This window comes from Papilio machaon, chromosome 19 (assembly GCF_912999745.1).
Source record: "Papilio machaon chromosome 19, ilPapMach1.1, whole genome shotgun sequence".
Taxonomy (NCBI): Eukaryota; Metazoa; Arthropoda; class Insecta; order Lepidoptera; family Papilionidae; genus Papilio; species Papilio machaon.
Genome location: NC_060004.1, coordinates 2,305,446 through 2,328,074, shown reverse-complemented (window position 1 = coordinate 2,328,074; position 22,629 = coordinate 2,305,446). Strand labels below are relative to the sequence as shown.

Sequence of the window (22,629 nt, the reverse complement as noted above, 5' to 3'; positions counted from 1 at the left end):
ATAAAAAGTATTTTAAAGAACAAACAAATAAAAAAGTGTTCTTTACTTACTGCATATCAATAAATGAACTTTGAGCAAGTTACATTTTTTTTTCGTATTTAAACAATTCTTTAAAAAGTTACCAATCTTGAATTATAAGAATACTTTTTTACCATCACAAATCACTCCCAAAATCACAATACATACAAAATGGCCCCAATTTCGTACATTCAATACATATTTAAATCTAATCTACTTATTTATAAACCATGTATGGATCTACATGCACATAAAAGATTGCAACCGTCACCCAAAATCCTAACAGATCTTTAAATACCGAAGAAAGAACATTTATAGACTGTGCTATTTTAAACGCTCTTTATATGCCGAAAAAAGATTACAAAGCAAATAAAATAAAATGAAAATAAATGAAACATTTAAAAACAAGAAGTAATGAAACCAAAATTCGAACCTCGTATTTAAAACTTCCGAGCGACGAGTCGTCAGTGTGGTGTCGCGTGCGACCGTCAGCGCGCGACTTGGACAGATTTAACGTTACCTAGCGCACGCAGAACGGAAACGAAAACAAAAATAAATGAACATATCGAAACAGATGAAATGAAAATGTATGGAGCATCCACATACAAACATAGCTAAATGTAACAAACAGAAATCTTGCTTACATCTAAAAGAAACATTTTTGTAAGCAGAAAAGAAGAGAAATAGATTTGACAGAAAGAGGAGAAGAAAAGGAGATTTAATATTTAAAATCAATATACAACGTAAAAGCAAAATATTTAACATCAAGCATAGAATAATTTATAAGAATCCCATCCATTTGATTAAATAACTAAAATAATAACCTAAACAACCCTTTATATTCAAGAAAACATCCAAGCATTTTAGATTTAGATTAAAAAGTAGCTTTAAATAAACGTATTTACAACGAATAAATTCTAAACCTTCAAAATATATCAAAAGTTAAGTTGGTTTAAAAGATTAGTTATTATTTTATATAGAAGGAAAAGCAACGTACAAAAGCTATTGAGCATGCAATGCAGTTATCAAATACACTATCGTAAAAAAATAATTTGTTGATTTTTATGTATGACCAAAATCCTAACTGACCTGGTTTTAAATATTTACAATGAATTTATCTTAACTTTATCTTTAGAATAACAAAAATTCATTTCAAAATACTAATAAAGTTTTTCATAATATTACTAGCAATTTTTAAACCCCCAATAATGATTTATTGAAAAACTTATTTCTATAAAAAATGCAAAACAAACAGCGAACATAACAATAAGCATATCAAAATCGTATGCGAACTCAAAACAAAAATGATGAAAAAAAATAAAAGCAAAAACCTTCTCGACTCTTGGAGAAATTGTCAAAATGTCGCAAGTCGCTTTCATAGTTGCGTCAAAGTGACGGAACAGAGCCTCGACTCGCGGCAGCTGAGACAGGTTGAGGGATTTCGGCCGCTATTCGTATGTAGATAAGGACCACAACCGTATGAAAACATTTCATTATTATTAATAGCAATGATTCACTTTTTCTTTAAATGCAAATAAAATGTCAAGAAAAAACAAATCATAAGGCGAAATTATTTAAAATAAAAGTAATATCCAAATACTACAAATAATAAATAGCACTTTACTTACACGATATGATTTAGATTTATGATTTAGAAGCAAATTATAGAAATTTAGTTTTTTCAAATAAATTAAATTCTAAACAGTAAGTAAGATTTATCAAAAAAAAATCTTTGAGTATTTGAATATATTTAAATATACAAAATAAATTTCAACCATCACCACAACCAAAACCTTCATGTGAGTGATTAGACAATACAAATTAGTACACAGGACAAATAATACTAGACACAAATAGGCATTTAGGATCGGCGTGCAAAAGGTTAACTATTTGGTGTTCTCCAATAAACAATTTATAAAAAGACAAAATCAAATTAATTATAAAAAAAACATATTTCTTCTTATTAGCAGATTATTCTAAGGAATAATTTTTTTTTTCGATTTTTACATAGACACCACCCGACAAAAACAAATTACACATTTGTACAAATAACTAAAAAGTATAGAAAAGTTCTATAAACCATACCTGTTTAACATTTTGGTCTCTTCTCTTCTCGATATACCTTGTGTCAGTTCCGCTGTCTAACGAACTATCTTTTGAACCGTCTGAATCCACTCGTTTCTCTGGAAATAAGTCAGTAAATTTACAAAATTATGATCTACCTATATATATTAAAGAAAGTCGTGTTAGTTACACTATTTATAACTCAAGATCGGTCGAACTGATTTAGCTGAAAATTGATGGGGAGGTAGCTTAGAACTAGGAGACGGACATAGGAACTTTATTATCTTGTGTGCATTTTTTTATTCCGCGCGGAAGGAGTCGCGGGTAAAAGCTAGTAACAAATAAAAACAACTAGATACAAGGAACAGCATTTATTCATGATATATTAATTTTAGAAACCATGAAGCTTGATTGTACCAAATCACTGAGGAAAAACCAAGAATACAACGATACCTAAGAATGCCACCTTTTCAGGTTTTTATGGTGCATATAATATTCGTAGTTTTTTGTCATCCGGTAAAGAATTAATGATTGACAGGTAACGTTTAACGTTGTAATTTTTTTTCTCCGTGTTCCGGTCTTCGTTTAATGAAAGTTGGTAACCCTATGCCAAATTACAATACAAAACCAGTTAATGTTTAAATAATAAGTTACCATTAGCGGGTTGTATCCTGGTGGCCCACTTGCCGCGTGCGGGCGGCGCGGGGGGCGTGGCGGTGGGCGTGGCGGCCGCGGCCCCGCCCCCTGGCGCTGTCAGCTCATCTCCTAGACTCTTCTTAGCCCATGACGGCAGCTTGCCTATCCTCAACCTACAAATTAAAGACAAACATCTTACCTAATATAAAAGCTAAAAAAATCATGTCATTGACAATTATAAGCCTTGGACTTATCCCACTCACGTAGGGTCAGCCCACAAGGTTTTATAGACCTTAAATACCTTTTAAGGTTAATCATAATGTAAAGTATCCAGAGTTTGTTTTGGCACATCGGTCACAAGAGTTCCCTAGTAAATTCGACAAATAATTTACTCAAGAAGCATTTTATTTTTAATTTACAATAAACTAGTATCTCTCGCACTAACGTGTAGTCAGCAACAACAGGTGTTCCAAACTTGGTGGTGTCAGGCAAGTCGCGCGGCGGAGAGCCGAGCTGTGAGTCCGTCTCACTGTCCAGACCTGACGCACCGTTACTGCCCACCGGAACTTTCCTATAAGAAACCATTATATAATGTTAGCAAATAAAATAAAAAAAGTCCGATTTCCATCACGAGCAATTCATTAACTATGTAAGATTTCTGAAAAGGAAAGGAAGCTCAAGAAAATCACATCAAGCCTATTTTCAACTTTCTTACGTAGTACCGATCTATTTATAAGATTTTATTATTATTATTTTATTTTATTAGCTTTTACCCGCGACTCCGTCCGCGCGCAATAAAAAATAGAAAACGGGGTAAAAATTATCCTATGTCCTATTCCTGGTTCGAAGCTACTTGCCCGCCAATTTTCAGTCAAATCGATTCAGCCGTTCTTGAGTTATAAATAGTGTAACTAACACGACTTTCTTTTATATATATAGATATAAAACTTACGTAAGAAGGCCGATAACTTATGTATCCTACCATGAGGAAAGGTCAAAAATGGTCAAAATCGTTACGTTGTAATGAATGGTCTCGTATAACATTAGCTGCACATTACCTGCCCTGTCGTATCGCCTGCTGAGCCAGTCGTGCTCGCATGGTGACCACCATGTCGTGTGGTACGCGCCACACAAATATACACCCGTCACCACTCGCTGACACGAGGTGCTGACAGTCTGGGGTGAACCTGTAAGCAAATATACAAGACTTAAGTTCAGGTAGACCGCGGTTGAATGACAGCCCAGGGTGCTGGACTAAGAGGGGTCTCAGGTCTGCGAATGTTTCCCCTTCTTATTCATCTTCTCTTCCATCAAATCCACCTCCACTTCCCATCCTTTCCTTATAAGAAAAGGGTGGGAAGGGAAAGAGGACTAAAATAAGACCAAGACAGCAGTTTTAATACAAAAGATGTGAATGATTTCACGGTAAGTACGAAGTACAAAGATTAGCAAATACAATATTTCTGAACTTTAACACAATTGGGGTTGCTAGCACTTGGAAATAAATATAACTGCTGTAAAAAAAAAATTACCTTAATCCAGTGACAATTTCCGAATGTCCATACATAGTGGCCATACACTCGCCCGAGTAGTAATCATACACACTGAGAATTTTGTCCGTGCTAGAAGTAGCCAGGTAAATGCCACTACTATCCAATGCCACCTGAAATACATTACTTATTTAATATCTATTAATATTAATATATAATAACGACAATTATTTTAGAAACCCCGCGAATTCTGAGTGGATTCTTTACTCTGTATCTCAGGGAAGAGAAAGGAATCCACTGGTTTCTCGAGTCATAATATTTCGCAACTGGAAGTGCATTTTACAAGCATTTTTAATTATTATTGAAAATACTTTAATAAATAAATGAGAAAAAAATGGCAAGTATCTGTGAACGTGACATGAATACTAATACTATTCGTTTCTTATTTCATGAAGAGACATCTTTTTTTAAATTACCTTGATAAGAGTACCATCTTCAGCTGTTGTACCTCTAAACGTCTTCGTATGTCTGCCGTGAGCTGCGCTGTACACTCTCACGTTACGATCCTAAAATATATAAATAAAACATATAACAAATTTTTATAAAGCCACATAAACTCTCTACTTTATTAAAGTTTACTTATTTAGAGGAAATTAAAGATTTAAATAGTATTTTACCTGACAAGCTGTAAGTATATGTCGACCACCGGCATCCACCTCCATGTCGTATAATGTAGTCCGACCAGAGACATTTTGGCCTCGCGCAAACTGATAACTTCCATCCTGAGTCTGTAACCATATAGAAATCTTACTAATATTATAAATGCGAATGTTTAGATGTATGGATAGATGGATGTTTGTTTGAAGTTATCTTCAATAACTTGAATCTTGATGAAATTTGGCACAGATGTAGAACATATGGAAGACATAGGCTGCTTATTATGTTTTTTTTTTATTACTCGTGGATTGTTAATCCAGATTTATTATGGATTTTTTTTTAATTATCTTACAGTTTTAAGTTGCCTAAAGAGTATGGTCTTATCAGCTCCACACGACACCATCTGCAGACCGGCGCTGGAGCTCAGGAACCGCACCGCTGTGATGGAGGACGAGTGCTCATCCAACGTCTGCAGGATCTGATAACCCTGGACATGGTCAAGTATGTAATTAGAAAAATTCAGTACATTAATCATATTACATTATTATTCATTGTTCTTGTATGTATTCATTCACTCATATCTTTCATTCATCATCATTCACCACTGTTTCACTCTTCTAATAATTATCATTCATTCATTTATTGGCATTTAAATTATTATTTATTCAATAAGTACACTTACCTTGTCGACCAAGAAGACATGCACCAGGCGGTCCCTGGATGCGGAGGCCAACAGTCGTGGTTTTGCGGAGTACTCGAGGCAGAGGACCTCAGCATCGTGCGCCTCCAGAGTGTGCAGCGGCGCGCCCTCCGCAGAGTGGATCCATACATTGCCTGCGCGGTCACCCGCAGCTATATGTCGCCCACATGGCGACACGCGCACACATCTAATACAACAAGCACTTACATTAACAACAATAAAAAATAAAACTTTAAAAAAAATATTACAATCTATAGAACAGTTGAACGGATTTAGCTGAAACTTAGTACATATGTAGATAATAATCTGGAAGAAAGAAATAGTTGATATCTAGTATCTATATAAAGATGCATTGCAACAGAACAATGTACAAATCTAAACGTGAGTTTACACTGACAAGCTATTTATATAAGTACATATCAGTTTTTACAAAGAAGATAAGAATTAATGAGAAAAATAACAGAAAATTTGTACATGTTTTGACAGTGGAAGACCACACTAAACAAAATTCTAAAAGTTTATACTTCGAGTTGAATAAGTGATGGGGTTTACTGTTTCATTTACCTGACACCAATTTTATCATCATAGCTCTTCGACTTGTCTCTATCGCTGGTTGCCGTCAGGTCTACGTCCTTCAGGAATTTCAACTCGGGGTCTATGTACACTATTTTATTTAATTCCTGAAATACCAAAAATAAAATGCAATTAAAAAATCTTACTAATATTACAAATGAAAAAGTTCAGTCGGATGAATGTATGGATGGATGTTTTTTAGAATGTATTCCCGGAACAGGAAATTTTACACAAATGAAGAAAATAGTCTGGAATAACACATAGATTACTTTTCAAGTTTTTTTTAAAGCATTTATAGATAAAAATGATAAATATGTCGTTGTATAGACTCACGTTGCTGTATATATTAGGTCCGGTGGGCTGTAAGCTCCACACACGCACGGTGTCATCACTGGAGCAGGTGAGGAAGCGGCCGGGGGGCAGACCCGCCTCAGCCCCGCCCCCGGACACGCCCCCACACACCATGTCCACGCCCCAGATACACGCAGAGTGGTACAGCGCTGAGTGTGACTTGCCCACCTAACGTTAAAACTAATTAGATTAAAACCCAGATGAATAAAAACACTTTCCGAGAATCAGGAAGTATCATAGAATTGAGATGACTTAAATTTTCACTCACTGCAGTACTCACAGTCGTTAAACTGCCACTAAGGGAATGCTTTAGCACTCATTGAGTACTAAAAAAATTACCACTACTGCTCCAAGTCATTCAGTGGTCCCTATTATCGCCTGCTCTTGTGACTTTGAAGGTGGCAGGTTGTTTGTATGTGAGTGGGTTTGTATGTATGTATGTGTGTATGTACCCGCTTGATGTCGCGCACGTCCCACACGTATAGGCTGTGGTCGTTGTAGACGCAGGTCAGCTTGTGGTTGCGCTCATCGTATGTGAGCGCGATCGCGTCCGGGTAGCGCGCGTTGCCCGGCTGTGTGAACATGTGGCTGCGGACAATTATATCTTTGATTAAACCTAGATCACCAAATGTACCAATCTATAACTTTTAAGCCTCTCCATTTGCACTAATAAAAACTCACAATTAACAAGTTTCGAAACATGTTAAGACTTTTTACCTAGCACCAGGATAACATGTAGGTATTTGACGATGTTGTTTGAATCTAAATAAATGACAATGCACATACTAAAGGTGCTATTTCATGAGACGCGACTCTTTACAGTCCGTGTCTCGCAAAACCAGACCTTAATGAGTACAATACTAACTTGATGTTAACTCCCTGAGCGACGTCGACGCCGAGGTAATGGGTGCGAGGTAACGTGGTGACATAACGCAAAGAGTCGGGCGCAAAACATCGCACAATTCCTTCCGCGCAACCCACAAATATGTAGTTAGCGCCGATCGCCATACAATTGGCCGACGTCGTCTGCAAAATATTATTTACACATCATTTAAAATGTTTCACACTAAACACTAATCGTTGGTTTTTGAGATTAAAATCTCTTAATAAAACATATTGTTAACTCTACTTTGTCAATGACAATGAGAGGGATGTATGTTTTATAAAGGAATTTTGGTCTCAGAAACCAACGATAAGTCGTTCAGTTGGTCTTTCTTGTCCTACCGGTCTAAATACAGTCAGTATCGACATTGGACTAGCCATTTTAATTAGTTTCGTTACAAACATTTACATTATGAACATTTAGTTTGTGGGTAACAGGAAGATTCTGCCACCTAACAGCCCGACCCATAAGATTGTATACTGGATAATGGATACATACCCTCAATTCGACCCATTTATCGAGCAATCTCCTGCTATTGAACTCGCAGAGCAGTCCGCCGCGTGTAATGGCGTAGGTACTGTCTGCCGCCTCCCCGCGACCGCACACCACGTCACAGAACTCGTTGTCTTTCTGCTCGCCCAAGATGGCCGACCTGCCCATGAGGGGCACTGGCTCCTTAAACTAATAAAAATAACCTACATGTAAAAATTAAATGGTCACAATACAAATATAAAACAGAAAAAAACACATCAATTTGTGGCCCTAAATTATTAATATTAGAAAAGCAGGCGAAACTATTTTTTTTAACTTAACATAGCTAAGATAAATAAAAACTTTTATAGGTATTTTCTAGACATTATTACATATTGAGGCGTTTATACTAGGCATTTATATTTATAGTTCTATATTATATATAACGGTACCCCTGATACAACTCACCTTGGCATTTCTCGAATATTCCAGATACCAAAACTTGACATGTCTGAAGCCCACTGTCACAAAATAGTTCCCGCTCTCTGAGAAACTAACAGCTTTCACTCGAGACGACACCTGGAAATATAATATATTATATATATTAGGGTGGGTCAAAAAAATCAACTATTTTTTTTTTACAATTAATACGGAAAAATGGGCTACTAGGCACCTTAAAAGAATTCTCACCAAATATGAACTCTTAATTTTAATAGGAAGATCCTCCGCGTCGCAGTTTTTCATTTTTTTCTCAGTCCAATAGAAAAAAATTCATTCCTCATCATTAATTGGTCGTACAGAAAATTTTTTTTAAGAATTTTGTAGGAAATTTAATGCTCTACAAAAAAGGTATCTTATGTTTTTTCCGTAAACCTCACCATTTCACTAATATTGAAGATTTAAGATTGATTATTTTAAGTCAAATGTCACTTTTGTTTATGAATTTTATAACTCGACAAGAAACGACTATTATTGAATGCGCAATAGAAATTTTTGTAGCAAATTAACTGCTCTATAAAAATGGTATCATATGTTTTGGCGATTAAATTAAGCGTTCAAAAGATATTCATCATCAAACTTTCATGTATACCGATTTTAAGAGTTTTTAATTAAATAATCGAAAAATTTCAATTTAATCTATCAGTTTTGAGAAAATTTACCCGAAAAAATTTTTTTTTTTATCAACTGAGAAACTTCAAAATGTTTTTCAAGCTTTTTTTTATGTGTAAGTATTTTTATCTACATTTAAAAAAATAAATTGTACATTATTTATCGCTTAGTTAATCATTTATCAATAAAAAAAATAATAATGTACAATTTATTTTTTTAAATGTAGATAAAAATACTTACACATAAAAAAAGCTTGAAAAACATTTTGAAGTTTCTCAGTTGATAAAAAAAAATTTTTTTCGTGTAAATTTTCTCAAAACTGATAGATTAAATTGAAATTTTTCGATTATTTAATCAAAAACTCTTAAAATCGGTATACATGAAAGTTTGATGATGAATATCTTTTGAACGCTTAATTTAATCGCCAAAACATATGATACCATTTTTATAGAGCAGTTAATTTGCTACAAAAATTTCTATTGCGCATTCAATAATAGTCATTTCTTGTCGAGTTATAAAATTCATAAACAAAAGTGACATTTGACTTAAAATAATCAATCTTAAATCTTCAATATTAGTGAAATGGTGAGGTTTACGGAAAAAACATAAGATACCTTTTTTGTAGAGCATTAAATTTCCTACAAAATTCTTAAAAAAAATTTCTGTACGACCAATTAATGATGAGGAATGAATTTTTTTCTATTGGACTGAGAAAAAAATGAAAACCTGCGACGCGGAGGATCTTCCTATTAAAATTAAGAGTTCATATTTGGTGAGATTTTTTTTAAGGTGCCTAGTAACCCATTTTTCCGTATTAATTGTAAAAAAAAAAATAGTTGATTTTTTTGACCCACCCTAATATATATAACGTCAATACACAAATATAAAAAGATTTTTTTCATATAAAATTAAAATATATTGATATAGTAATTTTCAACAGGCTAATAAATCTAGGCTATATTTAATTCGTACACCACAAAAAGCTATAGTTTCTTTTAATAAATATACAAAAAAGGAATATCTTTCATTACTTCATCTTTACCTTATTACTAGCGAGTTTAAGGTTGGCACGCCAGTCCCATACATTGACTATCATGTCATGTTGGGAACCAACCGAGACTAGATATTTGGACGATGTAGAAAATGCCTGAAATAAAAACATTACAATAACAGTTACAATTTTTTTTTCTTTTCCTATTTTTACCTCTCCTATATTGCATGTTTAATTTACTACTGTACTGTACTGTATTATTTATCTACGTGAAAATTTAGGAAACTCTTTTTGCTACTTTGGTATTATTATTTACTATATCTTTGAATTCTTCATTTACAATAATAAATTCCGTGGTTTTTGTATGTCAAATTTACATACGACATTTTTTTCCTTTCAACAAAAACATAAAAAGCGTCCTTCAATTAACTAACAAAAAGTCATTCGAAAAACACACTTATGAATTAACATAGTAAAATTATAATTTATCATTATACCTAAAATACATATTTATAAAATATACTCAAAAAATTACTAATATGAGAATAAAATACACAAATTATTACAAAAACTTTCAACATTCAACACAGATATTCAGTCATTATAAATTCTATTATCCGTTATACAAAATTTAAACTATTGGCATAAATAATTCAAACAATATAATTTGAACTAATACAGAGGCCAGTTTTATACTACTTACGACACAATTAACGCCATGAGTGTGTCCGGGGAACTCTGCGATCTGCACTGCTCCTGACGCTGAAGGATCCTGGAAAAACAAATTTTAAAAATAAATATTGTAACTAATTTAAGTAAAACTAAGTAGTTTGCACTACAAAAACTTTGATAATTTTTGTTTAAACTATTCGCCACTAGATGGCGTTAAGATAATTGTCTATAGTATCTTCCGCCATCTGTCGGCTATAGGTGATACTAAAATTTTATACAAATATTTTAATTTCTTGTTAACTTTGTATTGATGTGCTATCCCGTGTAAACAGAGTTCATCGACAGACTACACCTTTTTTTTCTGTTTACTATAACAACGTACCTGCAGATCCCATACCCTGACGGCGGGCGCATGTCCGCACTCTCCCGTGGCGAGGTATCGGCCGTCCGGCGAGAAGGCGACGCACGTGACGCTTTTGCGCGACGCATTCAGCACGTGCGACTGACGGTTCTTGCGCACGTTGTACAATACCACCGTACATCTAGAAAGAACAAACATAAATTGTATTATTGACTTTACCCCTTAAATTAGTTCTTTAATTAAATAATTTTACTAAACTAAATTACATTCATCATTAACCTGCCCTTATCCCTATGGAGGGTCGGCATAGCATGTACTACTCCTCCATACATCTCTATCAGCAGTCATATCTGAATTTACTCTTTTTACGCATATCCTCTTTCACACAATCCATCAATACTTTCTTTGGTCTTCCTCTACCTTTACATTGTTTTGTAATATTAAATATCTGTCGTAAGGCTTGATATTATTTATCTCAACTTATTAAATCTTAAAGATGACAAACAAAACTCAATCGTAGTAACAAATAGACCTGAGATTTAAGGTCGCGGTAAACATTTCTCATTTGCATCAGACATAACAATTTATACGGATATAGCTTTTACCCGCGACTCCGTCCGTGCGGCATAAAAAATAGAAAACGGGGTAAAAATTATCCTATGTCCGTTTCCTGGTTCTAAACTACCTGCCCACCAATTTTCAGTCAAATCGATTCAGCCGTTCTTGAGTTATAAATAGTGTAACTAACACGACTTTCTTTTATATATATTGATATAGATGGTGAATTTAAAAATCATTTAACACATCATAGACTAAATCATAGAAAAGTACGGTCGCACCATAGCGTGTGCGAGGTTAGCATATCAAGCGATACCGTCGTGAGGCACGCGCATGGTTGAATATTGACAATGAGCTTACCATGGGACATTTACGGGATTCGCAGAGACTGACTATAGTGATGGACTGACGCGTTTTACAATCATTATCTCCCTGGCCTTTTCCCACTCACGTGGTGTCGGCACACAAGGTTTTATAAACCTTAAAGTTATGGCTTAAGTTTTTACGGCCGGCCGCCTGCCTGTCGCCAACCCTATTTGGGAGGAATTTCTTAAAATTAAATATAATACAAACTAAATAATTCAAAATTAACGCGTTTTACAATAAGATTAAGATATCTCGACTTGAGGTAACCTTGAGTTTTCACTGCTAAAACATACACAAAAACAAATTGCCATTGCTCTGATTCTCTATGGGAAAAAAAAATATGTTTTTATACGATTGTTTCGACAATAGAATCACACGGTAATATGCAATGTTTTTTAAAAATACATACATGAAAGAGAAATGAAAAATTGTTATGCAGAAAGTATTTTTATCCAAAAAATGTGGTTTAAAAATAACTATCGCGTCCTAGTAAGAGCAGGAAACAAGTGCGAGGTGCCCGCTTATCGCTCCGCCCGTCAATGTCACACCATCTGATGGTAAATTTAAACCTTATTCGTATGTATGAGCAGTTAACGTAGACGCGGCCTTTCTCACGGCCGCGAATACCTTGGCGGGCCGCTGTGTACATTGTTAATGTTCTTACGAGGACATTACACCGAAGTTGATTATTGAATAAATATACGTAGACAAACATATCGACAGAATTGGAATCTAATTTAGCTATTAATTAATGTGTATTGTTACACATATGTTACAGTAATTTAAAATTTTGATAGCACACACAGCAAAACACGTATAACCCTTTAATGGGAATTCGTTCTAAATTACTTGAAATGCGTTTTAATTCATTAAAGATACTTTATGCCGAAGATTATTTATTGATATTTTCTTACTATTTCTTTCTCTTAAATCGTAATAAGAATATCTTATTTGCTGACATATTTATTCGTATAACAGAAGTACACAGAAACAAATGTTTCGCCTTCAGGTGGATTACAAATTTTAACAAACAAAAATACATATCTTATACAAAATGGTTATACAGTCAAAACCGTTTATAGCGACATCGTTTAGAACAACATACCGGTTAAATTGACCAAAATCAAAGGTCCTGGCTGAATGTTATATACATATCTTTCCTATTAATACCTGTCACCGGTTGTTACAACTATCGGTTTTTACGACTCAATATGAGTAGTCCCTTCGATGTCGTTATAACAGATTTTGACTATTAATAATTTTAAAGCAGATGGCGTCGGCACTAAACTGTGACCGTTGACGTCTGGCGGCGTAACGACACGAGGCACTTAGTCATCATGCAGCTTCAAAAATATAGTGCAATTGATAAATAATACATTTCTTACAATACTTTACTTACACTAAAGAAGCTGAAATGTACTATCAATATGTGTTCTTTGTTGATTTTGGTGTAAGCTCAACATTTTTTGTGATATTTATGACCCCTTAGCCATCACTACACGCAATGACATAAGCAACAATACTTTCACCTGATGTCTAAAATAATAGACAGCACAGGTAAATAATATATGTTACTATGTTACGTATACTGTTAGATTAGCGCATAGCAAATGGGGGGGGGAGTTTAATATTCCATTGCGACGATTGATCGGAAGGCTGATTAACCCAACAGGTAACACCCGAAGGTGACCCTATAATAACAGTTTTAGTAAACCCAAATAATACAAGTGATACAGTTAAAAAATATAAAACATCTTGTCACGCTCGTGTCGTCTCGTCGTCGTCCCGTTAGGCGGTAAACAATGCCTGAAGTTGCGGAAACGGAAACTAAGTGGGCACAGTCCGACAGACATGGGGTCGACGCACCACACTCCGCGTCGGCGACACTTTTCCCCGACTTGAATTTACGATCGTACTAAAGTTGTTCATTTTTGTAATGCCGTATAAAACAGATTTGCAGAAATTGCACATGTGTTTATTTTTAAACCTGTTTATAAGTTTGAGGTATTTTCATTGACCAAAGTATAAAATTAGCATATAATTGCATTTCCGCCGTTCAGTCTCAATCCAATACGCGAACTTGTAATTATTTGCGATGACCTCTTAAATCTTGAAGAAATCCAGCTTACTGCCCGCCTATATACTATTGACCTAAACTTTTAAACCATAACTAAAACATTTTAGCTAAAATTGGCCAAAATAACAAGAAACATTTTTACACAACATTTTAAAGGCCTCATACGCCGACGTGGATCCAAAACGGGCACTAACAAGGATTTAATATACATTTCAAACAGCGATATCAGTCCATATTTCCTTTCACCTGCGTGCATTAGAAGGGACAATATACAGACTAAGCTCTGAGTTAGGCCGAGTTTAAAATGTATCGATTTAGGGCGCGCCCACACCGCACCCCGTCCGTGAGGCCGCACCTTTATAAAGCGTGATTATGATGAATATATTATTTTCACCCCACGATAGGTGTGGGTAAGTTTTATGTACTCTAGTACATCAATTAATATGGATTTACTGAAATTGTTCCTATATTGTTTACTTTAGTCTGCTTAGATCTAGTATCTCGCCTTTATATAATAGTTAATCTGAGTGCTGAAGATGTTCCTGATATTAAATTCTTCAATATGTTATACCAGCATTCAAAGCTTGATACAGATGAGAAAGTTCTGCAATAGGTTATATTTTGAATTATATTTTTTGTAAAGACTTCAAGAATTAAATTTGCTATTAAGGCTAGTTTCGTAAAGCCAAAGGATCATTACATGTAATTGACTCATTGAAGACATAACTGATCAATTATACATAGTTATCTATCAAAGTCAAGCAGTTTGCATGAGCTTTAGGCGTCGAGTCCGACAATGACGTATGCACCGCCGGACGTGTGAGAGAATGGCTGTATAATAGTACATTACATCATTATTATGCTGTTGGCATGGTCAACGACCACAATGGAATCCTACTTCGGTCTGTGGTTACGTCCTCATGGTTTTATTGTAGATATCTGAATAAGTACTTCGACAATTATATCGCTTATTGTGTCATACAAGCCTATAGCCTATAATATATCATAATATATATCTGAATCTTGTATTTTAATATAAAATTTAAAAATTAAAGATAAGGTGAACTTTTCACCTTCCCGTCTTTTATAAAATAATGCTTACAACATTTCATACTAGTGGAAAACAAGCTTAAATAAACCAACGGAAAACGCCACAGTATGCGATGACGACAACTACGTAGAAGTAATTTCCTGAAACGCATTCACTTCCACAAACTGCGGAAGACAATTTATATTTTCTGGAAAGGAATTAAAAGAGTTGAGACAGAAAAACTTGTAGTTACTTCGATATAATAGTTTACATATAAAAGAACAAGATTTCTGGATAAAAGAAAGTAACATAGTTTAGTTCTATTTTCTTAAGTTAAGAAGGTGAAACAAATGCACCTAACCACTAGTCTTAAGATTATGCTTACCTTCACAAGGGATTATAAATGGATTTAAAAATTTCCATTTAACATTGACCTTTGTCCGTCATATTAGAATTATACCATCGCTTACATATTTCAAACTTTTTATAATACTTAATTTGATACTTGTTGTTTGAGACGAATAAAATACAAAACGATAACAATAATATACTCATTCTGTATTCATAAAATATTAAAACGTAATTACGTTCTCATAAACCTAAATATCAGTGAACTAATTAGTGAGATCTAATTAACATAATTAACATTAAATTATTCAAATTTAGAATAGTTTTACGCAAAATAATTCGTGTCACCTAATGGGAAGTATTTACTAAGTACTTGCTAAAAACAATTAATTTAAGTAATGATAACATAGTCATTGATCCAATTCTGGCTTTACGCCAATGTCTTTTGTTCGTTTGTAGTATAATCGAATCAATGAATGACATTTAATCAATGAAATATATTCTTGTTTGGCAAACTGTAATGTTGTACATAGTAATATTGTAATTTGCCAAATGTTCTATGTGTTTATCCCATTCGATGCATCATATCACCAACCATTATTAAATATCCGTCATACTTTTTCATTCAACAATACAAAAAAAAGAATTAATATTTTCAAGTGGGACTATCACTCTAGTCGTCAAATTTGCATTGCGAAACGCGAGGCTGGTACTTAGCGTTCGCAATACAATGTTAACCTAGATCCGACCTCCTGACCTGTTCGAACTTTAAAATGCAATTACGATAACGTTGGAAATAACAACATTATAAATAAGTACAAGTGATAAAGGCACCCAAGGACTCTTATAACTTCACAAGTTACACATTCTAATAATAAAGTAAATAAAGTCAAAAATAATTTATAGGTACAGAGTACATTATACCAGACATTAAGATAATAAAGGCATATGTTCGCTTAATAAATGGTACTTTGAAAATCTGGTCGAATGAATTTCAAATTACACTTTATTTTTTATGCTAAAAGCTAATTCTTAGTTTAGTTAACAACATGCACTAAAACACATAGCATAAACATTTACAGGCGTAAATGTTATTACATATAAAAAGTTACTTGAGCAAAAAGCCTAAAACCCTATGCTACCTATTTCCCTATATGGTTGAAACTTTGAGAGCCTTTCCTGAAAAGATGTCAATTTGCATATTAGCCCTTATGCGCAGGAGCCATCGATAACCCTATAATGACCAAGGAATAAAATCGATATAAGTATAAGAACCTAAACATGAATATTACCACAAGTTTCCACTGAAACTATTACATCAAAACATATTGTTATCAAAGATAATGATTAATATAAAATATGTTCAAAACAAGTATTTCAACAGTGGAAACCGACATTAAGACACAAAGTAACTCACCCTGCGGGATATGCGACGACTTCAGTGTTGGGATCGCAATCGAGAGCCGCGTTGCTGCTCACCGTCAACCCGAACACCGTCTCCAATTTGATCTGAAGACAAAGAAAACGACATTCAAAAATAACCTCAATACAATACAAGAATCGAATGGTTCCTTCAACAAGCGCTTAGTGTAGATTTGTCCAATCGACAGATCAAAATGACGAATCAACGACTCTGAGAACGCAGGAGGAACGCATTTAGTCGCATATTGTAGTGTAAATAATTCCTTGGAGAGTCCAGAAATCTCAAGCGATGCAGTCAAGTTTCACAATAACCGCCTTTACCCCAAAAGTCAAAATATAATTGAAAAATGTATCCTCCCCTAACAATAAAAGGGTAAATCATTTAATAAAGACATTTCTTCATTTAATTTCATAATGAAAATAGAAACTGTGCCTGAAAGCTCTACACACAAGTATAACAAAGGAAAACCGGGGACGACTGCGCGGTCACAATTTATAATTCATGACCTCATACACCGAGGGAGGTTATTAAATTTTTTAAATAATAGGTACACTTTGAATTTTAATTTTTGTTTATGTAAGAAAAATTAGCCTTTGTTTTTTTAACACTTGCATCATACAGACATATAGGTAGTCATTATTATAATTAAAAAGAAAAGATACTATATGATACAAGACATAATATTATAAGTAAATCTTGAACCTTAAATGAAATATTAACATTGAGAATTAAAGTGCATAAAAATAACAACAAAATAAAAATGTAATTTCTTCATAAAAAAAAGTCTTAATATTAGCGTAATGTAATGTACAGAGCCGAGAAACACAAGAAACCATTTGATTTTTATTGAATTTATAATGTTTCAAACTACATACATATATAGGTATATAAATCAGCATCCCTTTCGAATATTTTTCCAAATAACTAAAGTTATAAACATTTCCATCGCTGACTACATCAATATGTGGACTCCAGGTTATAAATAAGAAAACTTGCAACTGTTTTAGAAAATCATTTAAAACAAAAACGTGAACGACCTTGCAAACGGGATCAAGGTCACATTAGAGTAAAACATACAAAAATCAGAAAAAAAAAGAGAGAAACCATAAATACAGGTTTTGCGTGCGTCGCCCGTCCTCCGTGGCGCTAACTGCTTCAAGGTCGACAGCTTAACAAGATGGCGGACCGGGCGTCCTTGCTATCACAAGGATGCGTGTCATGCCGTAAGATTACAACGTCATTACAATAATTTTAATTAGTTGAAGTACTTACTAAGGTTATACATAAACTAAGTCATCATCGTCATCATTTCACCATTGTTTGCCCACTGGACATAGGACATAGGTCGTCCCCAATGACTTCCACAGTATGACAAGTTATCAAACAGTAATATCATTTAATCATTTTAATTTTGTATCATATACACGTATTTTATAATAAAAAAATCAACAAAATTTAACTCTAAACGCTATAAAACATTACTAAATGGATAACTAAGAGACCGATATACCTAAGCCCAAAAGCTTTAAAAAATTAAAAGTTTCGCGCCACAAAACTTGCAACATACGTTGAACTTTGCGGGCAAACAACTCTCACTTGCGACTTCGAGTTTTTTTTTTACACGAGGGGCTTTCGATGTTGCCGCGGGCACGCAGCGCCGGGCTCGAGTTACCGTGTCTGGCGATATCGAGCCATCTCCGACATCGAGTGAAAGCAAACATTGATCCCGTTACTGGTATTACTATTATTTATATCATACAAAGACATATCAGATCGCCTTGCGCATACACACATCAGAATATCAGCACTGTGAATATTTTTTGAAGGAGCTTTGACTTGAGATACTTTAAAAACATGTTCGTTCCTTAAAATCTGTCACGGAGAGTACAATGACAAAACAAAAGACGGACGTAACCTTTGCTTCTCTGATTTGTCTCATGAATGTCTAAGCCCTACCTCATATTCTCTCTTTCTTTATCCGGTCGCGTCTCTTTGTGAAAAACGTTTGCAATTGCAAACCACTTTAGTTCTGTGATTGCTAATCTCAAGGATCATTGATGACACATAACATCATGACATAACGTAAACTTGTATAGACTACTGCATAATCTTTTATGGGTTGTATCCAAATATCGTTTTTCATTGCATGCAGTTTAAAAAATTGTGGTGTACGTCATGTAATTGAATTTTTTCTAAAATTTCTTAATATAAATCCCACGCCCGATATGAATTTCATTCAGAAAACCGTTGCTACCTTCATTTGATATTCCGAGACGTTGAAACTGGTTATTCAAATCGGAATGTTGCCAGCAACAGACAATGGCAACAACTATGGATGTGTCGAAATGATTTCGACTCAGTTTCTTAATCGTCTCATACGACTTTTGATAAGATTTCGGGTCAAGTTGGTCGCCCACATGTTACCTAACAGCTGAGTGGCGTATTATGCGTAGTCTGCAGATTAAAGATAGAGAAGGACGTTTATGGTTGGAAATAGCGAAATTACATGAATCAATGACAACTTTTATGTTTTACTTTAAATATGAACCATTAGTTTTGCATAAAATTATTCGTACATTCTTTTTCATCACAACTTACTTGTACGTCCTTAGTACAATATGTTCTTGTTTTTAGTGAGATTAAGCCGCTTACTTAAATTGTATAATGTAGAAATTCTTAGGCATTTTCTATTTATCTATTACAACCTAATCTTATAATCCAAGGTGTAGGACCATAGGGTCCCTAAAGATGATTAAGGACAGACACTGGCTCACCACTACCACACTGGAGCGCAGGCGCACGTCCGCTTCGTACCGCGTTCGTCACTCAACTACCCAGAGACAGCTGTCCATTCCAGTGTGGTACATGAGACAGTGAATTGTATCTATTCCATAGACACAAACACTACATCCCTTCCTTGTTAACAAGTTTTATTTTATTATTATTTTCAACTCAATAAACATCTTATATATATTTTTTTACTGTAATTATAAATTAATAATTTCCAACCAGATTGTTTCATTCATTAATTTTTGATGTATCTTCATTTAAATTTCCATTACATTTCCATTCCCCTTCCACTCTTTTTAGATGTGTAACGTTCATTCTTAGTATTTGTCCAGTTTCTTCATTCCTTACCGTGACATGTAGTTTTTCCGACTACATGAGGCGTAGAGATAAATGTACTTGCAAGTTTGTTTGTCCTATCTAATTCTTTAACATAAATTTCGAGTCCTCTGGGGCAACCTCAATTCCAATTGAATGGAATTCTCTGTAGTCAGCAATAGAAGTGTTCCAATTTAATGGTAACCGAAGTGTTTCCAATTTAATGGTAACCGAAGTGTTTCCAATTTAATGGTAACCGAAGTGTTTCCAATTTAATGGTAACCGAAGTGTTTCCAATTTAATGGTAACCGAAGTGTTTCCAATTTAATGGTAACCGAAGTGTTTCCAATTTAATGGTAACCGAAGTGTTTCCAATTTAATGGTAACCGAAGTGTTTCCAATTTAATGGTAACCGAAGTGTTTCCAATTTAATGGTAACCGAAGTGTTTCCAATTTAATGGTAACCTAACTGTTTCCAATTTAATGGTAACCTAACTGTTTCCAACTTAATGGTAATCTAAGTGTTTCCAATTTAATGGTAACCTAAGTGTTTCCAATTTAATGGTAACCTAACTGTTTCCAATTTAATGGTAACCTAACTGTTTCCAATTAAATGGTAATCTAAGTGTTTCCAATTTAATGGTAATCTAAGTGTTTCCAATTTAATGGTTACCTAACTGTTTCCAATTTAATGGTAATCTAAGTGTTTCCAATTAAATGGTAATCTAAGTGTTTCCAATTCAATGGTAATCTAAGTGTTTCCAATTCAATGGTAATCTAAGTGTTTCCAATTTAATGGTAATCCAGAACACTACATATCTGTATTATCTATATATATAAAAGAAAGTCGTATCAGTCACACCATTTATAACTCAAGAACGGCTGAATCGATCTGACCGAAAACTGGTGGGCAGGCAGCTCAGAACCAGGAAACGGACATAGGATAATTTTCACCCCGTTTTCTATCTTTTTATTCCGCGCGGACAAAGTCGCGGGTAAAAGCTAGTTTTAGTTAAAATGATAGCCGATTTTCAAAATACGGCCTGTGCCTGTCATTTTACGTAAAATACTTAGTTGCAGTTAATAGATAATAGACCCATATTTCGTATGACACTGTCTTAGATCCTAGAACGGTTCGTTGAAGAAGATTCACAAATACCTTTGCCAGAAATATAATTATTTCTGAACAAAATAAATATGTCAGTTGATACTTATTGTAGCATTTGATGTGTCTCGTTACAGAGAATATTTGATGACCAAATAGTGGGTAGATTAATATAACAGATTTAAAACATCTTTACAAATAAATCAGGCCACCCGTTGACCCCGCCTTTTATTGACGTTCCTTACACTTATGAAGATTGATATGGTAAGTACACGAAGGTATAATAATTTACAATAATTTCAATCGCTTTTTTTTACAATTAATTTTTTTTTACAGTTAGCTGTAATAATTTGTAAATATTATTGACAATTAAAATTTTTGTGAACTAAACTTTAATAGATAAATATTCATACTCATCATAATAAATAGATAACGACGGCGGAAGTGATATCGCATGCTTGCAATAAATCATCATTACTATTTTACACGTATACAACTTATAAAATCGTATAAACTGTAAACTAATGTTCCCCGTATCATATTGTCATCTTTCTTCTATTATGAAATCTATAATAATTGTACTCTACTTTTAGGCATCAAATTAAATATCTTGATTGCAATGTTTTAATTTACACACAAGTATTTTATTACTTAGGGCGCAAAATACGGACATAGTTACCAATTTTCTATTTTGTGTTTTTTTTTTTTTTTTTTTTTTCACCTCGTCGCCATTTGTAGGACCATAGGGTCCCTAAAGATGATTAAGGACAGACACTGGCTCACCACTACCACACTGGAGCGCAGGCGCACGTCCGCTTCGTACCGCGTTCGTCACTCAACTACCCAGAGACAGCTGTCCATTCCAGTGTGGTACATGAGACAGTGAATTGTATCTATTCCATAGACACAAACACTACACAAGGGATAATAAAAGCCGCGGTAAACTCAACAATTTCGAAACATTTCATTGAGCTTTCTCGTTGTACCCACCGAGGGTATTCGATTGTAAATACTTCAAATTCCCCGGGAGGGCATTGTGACTCGGATCGGAATGCCGGCCTGTAGGCGGCGCGGGACCTGCTACTGCCACTGCGACTGCGGTGGCGTTGACCACACAAATCTAGCCACTGAATCGCTGTGTTGCTATACATTTATGTGTAGGATTCTCTGAATTATAATCTCAAATAGATTATTAAGAGAAAATAGACAAAACTATTTTGAAACTTGTATGTGGTAGTTGGTAAATCACAAATAGCAATAAAATGAAATTTAATGGTGACAAAGATAGAAAGAGACCGAATGTTAGAAGGTATTCAGACATAAACATAGAAAAGAGGTAATGTTAGTAGGAAAAAGATAAGGAAGTTGTTGTTTATTTGACACATTAACTAACGGTAAAAACAACTGAAAGGTAGATAAAAAGGCCAAGTTTTTAGGTGGGTTAACATTGTATAAGCAACGAATATTTATTTTCAACACATCTAAGTAAGGACCAAGATTTTTATATGTACTCGTATACACACCAACAACGTTTACGACGTGTTTTGTTTTGTTATTCTAGAAGCGGAATGTAACTAATTATTATGCCAATGCGACAAAGATCGTCGTTAAATAACAAGACGTAGGTCCGCCAACACAAA

At 34.3% G+C, this 22,629-nt stretch overlaps 1 protein-coding gene across 1 annotated transcript in view; it reads right to left on the bottom strand.

The window, feature by feature from the left end:
• The window catches only part of LOC106708249 (mitogen-activated protein kinase-binding protein 1), a 55,873-nt gene that overhangs the window by 11,469 nt on the left and 21,775 nt on the right, over positions 1 to 22,629 (bottom strand). Inside the window, exons 2-22 of the mRNA XM_045682565.1 lie at positions 16,774 to 16,865; positions 10,999 to 11,158; positions 10,648 to 10,716; positions 9,996 to 10,100; positions 8,312 to 8,422; positions 7,871 to 8,053; positions 7,355 to 7,515; positions 6,942 to 7,077; positions 6,472 to 6,657; positions 6,130 to 6,245; positions 5,548 to 5,752; positions 5,218 to 5,352; positions 4,886 to 4,996; positions 4,685 to 4,774; positions 4,251 to 4,381; positions 3,777 to 3,905; positions 3,164 to 3,289; positions 2,737 to 2,891; positions 2,104 to 2,201; positions 1,350 to 1,466; positions 452 to 538 (exon numbers count right to left, since the gene is read on the bottom strand). Coding sequence (XP_045538521.1) covers positions 452 to 538; positions 1,350 to 1,466; positions 2,104 to 2,201; positions 2,737 to 2,891; positions 3,164 to 3,289; positions 3,777 to 3,905; positions 4,251 to 4,381; positions 4,685 to 4,774; positions 4,886 to 4,996; positions 5,218 to 5,352; positions 5,548 to 5,752; positions 6,130 to 6,245; positions 6,472 to 6,657; positions 6,942 to 7,077; positions 7,355 to 7,515; positions 7,871 to 8,053; positions 8,312 to 8,422; positions 9,996 to 10,100; positions 10,648 to 10,716; positions 10,999 to 11,158; positions 16,774 to 16,865 — 2,703 coding nt within the window. The remainder of the gene's footprint in view (positions 1 to 451; positions 539 to 1,349; positions 1,467 to 2,103; positions 2,202 to 2,736; positions 2,892 to 3,163; positions 3,290 to 3,776; positions 3,906 to 4,250; positions 4,382 to 4,684; positions 4,775 to 4,885; positions 4,997 to 5,217; positions 5,353 to 5,547; positions 5,753 to 6,129; positions 6,246 to 6,471; positions 6,658 to 6,941; positions 7,078 to 7,354; positions 7,516 to 7,870; positions 8,054 to 8,311; positions 8,423 to 9,995; positions 10,101 to 10,647; positions 10,717 to 10,998; positions 11,159 to 16,773; positions 16,866 to 22,629) is intronic.